Source organism: Pristiophorus japonicus, chromosome 2 (genome assembly GCF_044704955.1).
Source record: "Pristiophorus japonicus isolate sPriJap1 chromosome 2, sPriJap1.hap1, whole genome shotgun sequence".
Taxonomy (NCBI): Eukaryota; Metazoa; Chordata; class Chondrichthyes; family Pristiophoridae; genus Pristiophorus; species Pristiophorus japonicus.
Genome location: NC_091978.1, coordinates 353,310,160 through 353,321,430, shown reverse-complemented (window position 1 = coordinate 353,321,430; position 11,271 = coordinate 353,310,160). Strand labels below are relative to the sequence as shown.

General features: G+C 41.5%; 1 protein-coding gene across 1 annotated transcript in view; it reads right to left on the bottom strand.

The window, feature by feature from the left end:
* Positions 1 to 1,890: 1,890 nt before the first annotated feature.
* The window catches only part of abraxas1 (abraxas 1, BRCA1 A complex subunit), a 34,789-nt gene continuing 25,408 nt past the window's right edge, over positions 1,891 to 11,271 (bottom strand). The window contains exons 8-9 of the mRNA XM_070872386.1: positions 8,869 to 8,983; positions 1,891 to 6,260 (exon numbers count right to left, since the gene is read on the bottom strand). Coding sequence (XP_070728487.1) covers positions 5,812 to 6,260; positions 8,869 to 8,983 — 564 coding nt within the window. The 3' untranslated portion in view covers positions 1,891 to 5,811. The remainder of the gene's footprint in view (positions 6,261 to 8,868; positions 8,984 to 11,271) is intronic.

Below are 11,271 nucleotides of genomic sequence, written 5' to 3'. Positions count from 1 at the left end.
TCTGTACAAATAAATTTCCAGTGTAAAAGAGAATGTGTTTAAGGTACTTGCAGTTAGAAGATTTATGCAGCTACTTTGCAATATATTGTTACACCTTCATGCAGTATAGTCTTTATCTCTTTAAATATAGAGAAGTAATTTTACACTAGCTTTAAAAGGTTGTACTGAAATAACAATTCAAACTGGTAGTGAACTAGAGGAACAGGGGTAGACCATTCAGCCTCTCAAGTCTGTTCAATTCAATTAGACCATGAATGATCTGTACCATAAATACATTTACCCACTTTTGCTCCATATCCGGATACTCTTATGAACAAAAAATTAGCGATCTTAGTTTTGAAAATTTCAATTGCCACAACCTTTTGAGGTATTGGGTTCCAGATTTCCACTACCCTTTATGAAAAAGTGCTTTCTGATTTCACTTCTAACCGGCCTAGCTAATTTTATTATGCACTCTTGTTCTGGATTCCCCAACTGAAGAAATAGCTCCTCTGCATTTATCGTCAAATCCCTTAATTTTAAACACCTATTTTCCCCTCTCACCTGTCTAAATTCAAGGGAATATAAACCAATAATGCAATCCGGCTAGCTTTTAGTATTATGTACATGGACACACCTTTGCTGTGCCACAATTCCAAGTCTTCTCACCATTTAGAAAATATTCTGCTTTCTTTCTCAGATGGAAAGTAGATAACTCACACTTTCCCACATTGAATTCAGTTTGCCCACTCATTGACCTGTCTGTGTCCCTTTGTAACTTCCTCCTCCCCCCCCATCCACATGACTTACTGTGCCTCCTTGGTCCTTCAAGATGACTTCCAAACTGTAAAATCTATAGACATTTATTTAAAATTCAGCCACTGTTCACTGTAGAAATGAGAAATAACCTGTAGGTCATGAATGAGTATTTAAACGACTGGTTTGGTTAAAAAGCTTCTTCATAATCACCACCTGGTGCAGGTCATGTAGCTTAGAAGATCTGCCAGGAATGAAAGTTCTTAAGAAAAAGTCTGAAACTGAACTAGAATTGCTAAATCTTGTTTAGCTCAAACTAGATTTCTTGTAATTAACAAGCCCATGTTGTCTTCTAACTGAATAAAATTGTCACTGTTGAAATGTCAGGTATTTTGTAAGGGCGAAGGGAAGTATAAATGCCGCAGGTCAATTACTATCACGTTTCCGTGAGAGGTTCTGGAATAGTAATTCTTTAAACTTAACACCTCACATACTTAAGAGTCCTTGTCTAATTAGAACTTCACAACCACATTCTATATGGAGTTAAAGCTGGAGCTGCTACACTAAGAAACCCACATAATTATGATTCTCAATCGGTTCAAGCCATATTGTCAATGACTGGCTGTAGGGCTGTAATCTTTCTATCCTGTCTCCAATAATATGAAGTGTAACAAATGAAGATCATGAGCTTACCCCCTTGGATGTAATTAATTGTCATTCTTCAAATGAGTAAAATAAATATAAGACCACGTTTACAACCATGCTCTTTTTTTTCCCACAAAGACACGTGACTTGCAACAGCTACATTAATGTTGCTTAAGTAGTAGATAAGTAGGGATTTGAATTATTAGTGAGCAGTGAACAGTACTCGAGTTGTCTGACCACACGTATGGGTTTAGATTTCACTACCACGAATATCATGGTGGAGGAGGGTGCTTGGAAATGTTGCAGGTATGGGGGGGTTTCAAGTCACAGTAGGTATTACCACAGTAGAGTCATCTATTTCGGCACAACAGAGACTATGACTGAGATGCACCAACTGGTTCATGATGTCCAGGGACAGTCAAGTGTCTTAAGATGTAAGGGAAAAAATTGCAAGAAGACAACCATTACAAATAAACAGACTATAAATTGAATGGCTAAACATGTAACAGCCAAAGTATAAATGTTTAATATTTTTTGAGAGAGAGTAAATGTGCACACTGGTTTTAACATTGATACAGCAGTATATATTTTCAACACAGCATTTACAGGAGGGCACTTGTAGTTTCACAGGATCAGGGCAAACACAGGTGCGGCAAGAGGCCCGACACGAAGGTAATCCTAACCTTTCCTGTTTTTTGGGGTAGACATTTTCTGCAGTTAGGGACCAATTATTGTCCGGTAACCACCTGCCCCACCCTCTGCAAAGATATTTTGTGGGAGAGAACTTGTTTGGGAGTCCACAATGCTTGGTACTGCTAGCAGTGACCATTTTTGTTCGTCTCTGCATGTCGGGTAACATCTCAGTGCATAAACCTAGGTGAGCTTGAAGGATTGTTGGTGCTGGTCATAACGTTTGACAGCCCAGGTTGCTTCCCAAAGTAGTTGGATTCGGGGCATGGCCAAGTGATGTACATGAACATGGCACTCTGGCAACATCCTTTTCAAAACGCATCTGACAGAACAGTGACATCAATGAAGCTTATGTTTTGCTGCTGCATTGTATGTCATGAAATTCCTTCTGATACTTGCTAATTGGTTGGGAGATAGGAGACAGAGTAGGGAAAGTTCTCTGTTTGGAGGAATGTGCCAAGTGGTGTTCCACAGGGATCTGTAGTGGGGTCTCATGTACCAATGACTTGGATGAAAGAGAGAGTTATAATTCCAAGTTTGCTGATGAGACAAAGTTAGCAAGCAGTAAGTTATGTAGATGGGAGCAGGAGGTCACAAAGGGACATAGACAGAATAAATGGCATAACTATGGAAGCTGCAGTTCAATGTGGAAATTGCAAGGCCATTTATATTGGATCCAAGAAAGATAAATTGGAATATTTTCAAAATGGTGAGCAACTAGGAACTGTGGAGCACAGTGATTTAAGTGTCCACGTACATATCATGCAAAACTAATCCACAGGTACAAATAATTAAAAAGGCCAATAGAATTTTGGCCTATATCTCAAGAGGGTTGGAATTCAAAAGTGAGGCTTCAGTTGTACAGAGCCAGTCAAATCGCTTATGGAGTACGACATGCAGTTTTAAGTGCCACACCTCTGGAAGGATACACTGATCTTGGAGGGAGTACAGTGCAGATTCACCAGAATGATATAATTATGACAGGTAGCATAAACTTGGCTTGTATTCCCTTAAGTTCAGAAGGATGACAGGTGATCTAATTGGGGTTAAATGATTAATGGATTCAATAGGGTAGATACAGATAGAGTAGCTATTTCCTCTGATAGGGGAATCCAAAACAAGGGGATACAATCTTAAAATTAGAAGTAAGCCATAAAGGAGTGAAATCAGGAAGCACTTTTGCCCACAGTGGAATTTAGAATTCTCCACCCCAAAGACTGGATGCTGGGTCAATTGAAATTTTCAAGATTGAGATGGACAGGTTACTATTAGGTAAGGGTATCAAAGGAGTTGAAGGACAGACTAGCTATGATCCATCAGAATGGAGGAACAATAGGGACTAAATGGCCTGTTTCTATGTACAAACAGTAGAGGGTAAAGGACTGCCACTTATATCTACTAATAACCAACTATGATGGACCTTTATCCATCAGGGATCTCCTTTGCTGGACAATTATTGCTTTTAGGAATGACGTGCAGGGCTTTCATAGTACAGTACTGCTTCTCCTACCTGTGCCGCTCCGCACATACTGCTGGGGATGCCTCTAGCCTCCGCTGATCCAAATGAACATAGAACAGTGACCTTCTATGAGGTCTCAGTACTCCTCTTGCCTGCAAAGCTTCTCCACGCGAGTTGAAATCTTGGAATTTGGACCTCTAAGCTTCTATACAAGCAATGGAAAGCATTCATAAACGATGTCCTCACTGTGCCCATGGCCTAAGTAATGAGGTCTCCTCTGCAGATACTACTGGTATTGTCATGTGCACAATGCACTGCAGACAACAGTTAGTCCAACCTGTCCACACCATCTTCCAATACTATGTTCCACCCAGTAGCTTGTTTGAAATTACAACTTGTATTTATATAGTGCCTTTAACGCAGTGAAATGTCCCAAGGCACTTCACAGCAGTATTATGAGATAATAAATTTGAAACCAAGGCGCACAAGTAGAAATTAGCGCAGGTGACCAAAAGCTTGGTCAAAGAGGTAGATTTTAAGGAGCGTCTTGAAAGAGAGGTTGGATAGGTTTAGGCAGGGAGTTCCAGAGCTTGGGGCCCAGGTAATAAAACGGCACGGCCACCAATGGTTGAGTGATTACAATCAGGGATGCTCAGGAGGGCAGAATTAGCGGAGCACAGACATCTCTGAGGGGATTGTGGGACTGGAGGAGATTACAGAGATAGGGAGGGACAAGGCCATGGAGGGATTTGAAAATAAGAATGAGAATTTTGAAATCAAGGCGTTGCTTAACCGGAAGCCAATGTTGGTTAGCGAGCACAGGGGTGATGAGTGAGAGGGACTTGGTGTAAGTTAGGACACAGGCAGCTGAGTTTTGGATCACCTCTAGTTTACATAGGGTAGAATGTGGGAGGCCAGCTAGGAGTGCGCTGGAATAGTCAAGTCTAGAAGTAACAAAAGCATGGATGAGAGCTTCAGCAGAGGATGAGCTGAGGCAAGAGCAGAGATGGGCGATGTTATAGAGGTGGAAATAGGCGGTCTTATGCTCAGAATACGTGGTCGAAAGCTAATTTTAGGGTCAAATATGATACCAAGGTTGCGAACAATCTGTTTCAGCCTCAAACAGGAGTTGGGGAGAGGGCTGGAATCAGTGTCTAGGGAACGGAGTTTGTGGCGGGGACTGAAAACAATGGCTTCAGTCTTCCCAATATTCAATTTCTCCCCTTAAAACCCACCTCTTTCACATAGCTTTTGGTCACCTGTCTTATATCTCCTTCTTTGGCTCAGTATCGATTTTTGTCTGATTACACTTGTGAAGCGCCTTGGAATGAGCCAGCAGTGAGCACTTCGCAACGAACAACGTCCTTAAGCCTAACTTCAGAACACCATCTTCCATCAGCAGCCATTCTTATAGCCTTTGAAAGAGATGTTGAGTCAGTATGGAATTATGGCCAGTGTTCACATTTGGGAATTAGCCTGAGATTAGGTTGTTTGCAGTTGTACTAAACACGAACAGTTTTTTTTGCAGTAAAAATATTGTTATTTTGCACGATAGCTCTGTAAACTTAAAAAAAAACCTTCTAGGTTTTCATCTGCTGGTCAGCTCTTCCAAGCCCTTCCCACTCAGCTCTTCCAATCTGTAACTTGGTTCCCAGACTCGTGTGCACTGGAACTTTAATCAGCAGCATGGGTGAAGTACTACTGTTTTGTGTCCCCACTGTCTGAGCATGAAAGAAGTTACCCACTGGTCTTAGATGACCACTCAGCAAGACTCTCCTATTTAGGGGCCTACTGAGAAGTTTATTGTGGGTTGTCTGGAGTGCACAGTAGTAAAAGTGGGTGCCAAAGTAGCAGAACGTAAAAAGGAGCACCAAAAAAAAAATGCTTTTCAAAAGCTACGGGTGGGAAAGAAGAGAGAGATTTAATCTCTCTAGTTTGAAGTCGGATTCAATCCTAGGCACGAGTAGTAAAAAGACAGTGTTTCAAACCATTCTTCAAATCTCCCCATCATAGGTGCATTGATTCTGCAAACAATTTAAATTATTGTTTATGCCTCCAGTATTGCTGTCGGATAGCTCAGACAAGGTGAAGAAGTCACCGTGATTGATTTTAAAAAAAAAACCAAAGTACTTGCCTTTCCTTCTCCTCAAGGCGCAACATGCTTTCCATTTGAAGAAAGGCTAGCATCCTTTTCAATACATGTGTGGAAAAAGATTTGGCACTTTGCATTTCTCAAGTAGGGGATTGCTTTATTACATTTCAGGTCTGAGTGTTTGGAATGTTCAGAATGTTGGTGAAGTTGAAGGTGCCACATCATTGGTGTACTGATCCGGCACATCTCCTTCATTCTCTGACTCAGTCAGTCTGATCATGGATTCATTTTCACTGCCATCACTGTCTCTACTTGCTGACCTCCTGGCCTGCGGGAAAATTGTTTTCCGTATCTTATTCCTTTTTAGGCGATTGAGACAGTTTTTTGCCTTCCGTTTACATGTATTCCCTGAAGCGTTAGCCCTCTCGGAGGGCAATGTATGGGTACTTTTTGCAGAGACCCGAGTGGGAGTGTCCTTTACGTTCATCCTAGTATCCTCACTGTAACACTGAACCGGCAGAACTTGACCCTTTCTTGTAATTGACACAGCCTGTAAAAGTTTGGAGTTCGGGAAAGCTTTCTTCAAAGCCTGACACAGGTGTATGTTCTTTTCCACAAGGTCAGGCTTCTGTCTCTCTCCTATATTTTTAAAAAAAGCAGAGAAAGTTAACATACAAAATGTCTCTGTACTTGTACAAAATCAAAATACTGCGGATGCTGGAATCTGAAATAGAAACAGAAAATGCTGGAAATCTCAGCGGGTCAGGCCGCATCTGTGGAGAGAAAGAGTTAACGTTTCGGGTCAATGACCCTTCCGTCAGAACTGGCGAAAGTTCAAAATTACAGTTTCTTAAGGAGCACTGAAAGGGGGAGGGGAGGATAGAACAAAAGGGAAGGTCTGTGATAGGGTGGAAGACAGGAGAGATTTGCGAGACAAAAGGGATAATGGGCAAACTTGAGATTGTAATGGTAGAAGTTAGAGAAAGATGAGTCTGGATAGGGTGTGAATGGCAGAATCACCACCAGCTGTCATGGGCAAAATACATAAGATCGGGGGGGGGTTTAAAAAAAAATAAAAACAAAATGGGCATTCACACCCTTTGATAGAAACATAGAAAATAGGTGCAGGAGCAGGCCATTCGGCCCTTCGAGCCTGCACCACCATTTAATATGATCATGGCTGATCATGCAACTTCAGTACCCCATTCCTGCTTTCTCTCCATACCCCTTGATCCCTTTAGCCGTAAGGACCACATCTAAATCCTTTTTGAATATATCTAATGAACTGGCCTCAACAACTTTCTGTGGTAGAGAATTCCACAGGTTCACAACTCTCTGAGTGAAGAAGTTTCTCCTCATCTCGATCCTAAATGGCTTACCCCTTATCCTTAAACTGTGACCCCTGGATCTGGACTTCCCCAACATTGGGAACATTTTTCCTGTATCTAACCTGTCCAATCCCGTCAGAATTTTATATGATTCTATGAGATCCCCTCTCATTCTTCTAAATTCCAGTGAATACTAGACTCATCTTTCTCTAACTTCTGCCATTACCATCTCAAGTTGGCCCATCATCCCTTTTGTCTCTCAAATCTCTCCTGTCTTCCACCCTATCACAACCCTTCCCTCTTGTTCTATCCTCCCCTCCCCCTTTCAGTGCTTCTTAAGAATTTGTAATTTTGAACTTTCGTCAGTTCTGATGAAGGGTCAACGACCTGAAACGTTAACTCTGTTTCTCTCCACAGATGCTGCCTGACCCGCTGAGATTTCCAGCATTTTCTGTTTTTATTATTATTGTCTCTGTACTTATATCAGTTATAGGATAACGAAGGAACAGTAAGCCACACTTATATTGTGGTGCTGCTGCTTCACTTGTAGAACACTATGGAAAATGTAGTTCAAGTTAAGGAGCCACTTGGTACTGCATAAATTTCCAGCAATTTATAAATGGATAGGAAAAAGATTTGACCAGCAGTACCTTGTACTAGTGGTGTGCAGTAATTGTGCATAAGGACACTAAAATAGAAATCAACTTTCATACTATACGAATCAATCTCTCATGTCGTTGCACACAACGAGTCAAGACTAAGTGTAGTCTTCAGGTGAAGCAGGGTCGGAGGGTGGGGGATAATGGGACCAAAGCATGCAGACATCATTCATTCTCCATTTTAAAGACAAAAATTCTGTCCTTGTTTTTACATATCCATTCTAAATTCCTATTCCCATAATAGAAACTGATGTAAACTTGTCATGTTGGATTTGCGACCACCTGACAATGGTGGTTCTGCAGCACCTCCAGTGGCAGAAGTGTATAATTACAGAATGACAAGTTGACATGAATAGTTTCAATTATAAATATGGACATAGGAATTTATAATGGGAAAGTTGACAGGAATTGTGTATTGATGCGTGTTTTTAATCTATTATAGTTAGGCTGAAAATTAAAATTGTATCTTTCACCTTCCCCTGGAAGCCCCAAATCATGCCAAGTTGCAGTCTGGATACCTTACCCCAAGTGGTCACTCTTCATACCGGAGTATTGGCAAGCTACTTGATCGTGTCGACCCATTAGAGCTAATTCTGACTTTGTGTCCATCTACGATCACATGCATTGCCAAGAAAGGTTGTTGAGTAGCGATCAGGACTATGCCCGATTTTTCTCCTCCTTTATTTGGGGGTGCTGAAATTAACAGTAGTAGCCCCAATGTCACCCTGGCTTAGACTAGTTAACTTACCATAGATAAGTGACCAAACCTGCATCCTGCTTAATGCAAGGATAGTTTATTAAATATTGGGTTAATAATTTTTCAAATTCATTATAAATAATATGTAAGTAAAGGTATGCCCCATGACCATCTTACACTGTCCTACAATATCTTAATGGGCAGCCCATGTGAAGGTTATTACAGTGTAAAATATTTATCCTTAATAGCTTTAAAATTTCCTGCAAAAATGCGCAAAGGACGTTCCTTTGTGAACTCCTTATATTTGAAAACAGACAGCTGTAAATGAGCCATGAAATTCTAGTGTTCGAGTGATAATCTGAGTACACGGCATTACCCCTGCTCTGGGCAAACCACATTCTATACTATCTGGAACTTTAGTTTCGGCTTCAGGTTTCTCATCCTAAACTTCTTTTTGAAGTCATCAAGTTATGTCATTAAGTTAACTTAACTCCAATTCTACATTTAAAAAAGATACGGTGTCCGAGAATAAATGTATTTCTGCCAGTACGGACAGTTCCTACCTGGAATGAGCATGCGTAGCCTTTTCTTCTCCGATACCGTCTCCCTGAGTCGTTGTACATCAGCTAGTAAACATTCCACTGAGCGTTCACTCTCTTCTACCTTTAAACAAGTGGTCTACGACCAGGTGGGATTTAAATAATGAAAACATGGAATTTATTATCTGTATATATTGAAAGTTCTTGAACAAAACTGCATACCTAATCCAAAAATAACATTTCAACATGTCTTACATTATCAATCATACAGTACAAATATGCTGGTATGTCTCATTAGTAAGGAGATTGGCACCAGAGTGTGTCTCTCTTATTTGCTCTGGTTGGTATACAACAGACTCTCTGCTTGTATTCTACTCTTCGTCTCCTCCTCTCTCCGGTAAAGTCTGTCTCTCTCTCTCTCTATGTCTGTCACTCTTTCCTTTTCTGCTCACCTGCCATTGAGATCTGGAGGCAGAGTTAGTGTTCTACACCTCTAGCAGCCACAGAAATGATCTCAACTCTACGTAGGAGCAGTGGGCTGAGGTGTGCATCATTCCGTTGCATTCTCTTGAGGGAGTGATATGGGCACCAAGGTGTGGGAAGTAGAGATTTGGCTAGAGTGATAGACAGGCTGAGAGTCTGGGAGCAGGGAAGGAGAGAATTGGCCCTGCATAGCCATGTGAACAATAATGGATTAATGGTCATGTGATTAGCTTGTGGGACAAAATCTATATAGATATTGAACAAAGAATTCTATTATAAATGTTCTATAAAAATAATTGTTGACGACACACAATTAGAAGGTTTGGCAAGGGACTTAAGAGGCTGCAGGAAGACAAACAGCTTTGTGAATGGGCAGACAGGTGGAAGATGCAATTTTATGTGGCTACGGTGGAGGTATTTTTGAGAGGAAAAATTCAATGAAAAGACTGTTCCAAACAGGGAGATCTAGAGGTTCAAATACAAAATTCCCTGAAAGTGCAGGTAGGTAAAGTAATCAAAAAGGGTAAGAGCATTCTGGATTTTATAAATAAGAGCATACAGTACAAAGAAAAGGATAAATGTGTATAAAATGCTTGTTCGGCTACATTTGGCACACAGTTAATACTACTATGTGCAGCTTTGGATGCCCCTCGTGAACTAACACCACACCTAATGTCTATGTACCTCCAGCCAATCGAACATACTGTTCTTCCTTTATAGATACCAGGGCAACAGACATAGAATCATAGACTCTTACAGCACAGGAGGCCATTTGGCTCGTCATGCCTGTGTCAGCACTTTGAAAGAGCTAACCAATTAGTCCCACTCCACTGCGATCAGCCGTCGCCTTCCTGCAGCAGCACGCGCTGCTCCCTGCAGTGGCATGCCGCTGCACGCTGATTGCAGTGCGGGCAGGCACAGCAGGAGGGACGAAGGAGTGGCAAGAGTTTGTAGATGGAAGTGACCGGGGCCCAGGAGAGGCGCGAGTTTGGGGCTCAGAAGAGGCGAGGGCCCAGGGGCAGCACGGTCCGGCCCACACTGCGATATGTGTGCGCGCTAGGTCCGTGCAGCAGAGCTGGTCTGCAGTCATCTTGGATAATCCTTGCCACTGGACCAAGACCTAGCTCTTGTCAAGCCCGTGTGATGGTTGGTGTGCAACGGCCACCACACATTAAAAAAATCCACGCACAGGCATCTTCCACCCTTTAAGATGTAGTTTGGGATCTGGATATTAGTTCGGGATCTGGAACATTGAAACACCTGTGAACTCATCCCTTTTTGGCGTGGAAGCAAGTCATCCTTGCTTTGAGGGACTGCCTATGATGATGACTCCACTGCTCATTCCCATGCAAAATTTTCTTTTCAAATATCCTTCAGACAGTGCATTCCAGATCATAACTTGCTGCATAAAAATAAATCTCCCTGTTGGTTCTTGTTCAAGATTGCTCAATCTTGTTAATGAAATATAATGGATGGATTCCTAACTCACTGGCACAACCAATATAATGTTTTGGTCAATTATTTTTTTTCCCCTTTCCCCGACCAGGTTGATAAAAATCTGCTACCAATCTTCCGTCAATCACAAGTTATGAACAGTCATTAGGAGGTGGGCTCTTACAGTCCATGGTGAATCACACTCCTGTGGAAAATCGATTCACATCCGCTCGGCACCACATCAACTCATCAGATTTTGGTGGGTGGAAGAAGAAAAAAGGCAGAGACAAAAATCTGCATCCTATACCCACTAGTGCACAACAGTTTGTGCTTCCAATGTCTATTTCCAAACACGGCCGCAAAGACCTAGCATCATTTAATCTCTCTCAATTTAACACTGAATAAGAATAAACTAATTCAAAGGAAATAAATTCATAAACATAACTTGAGACATTTGATGATTGACTGAACTCTTCGATGGGATTACTGTCTCTAATCCCCCAACTATTA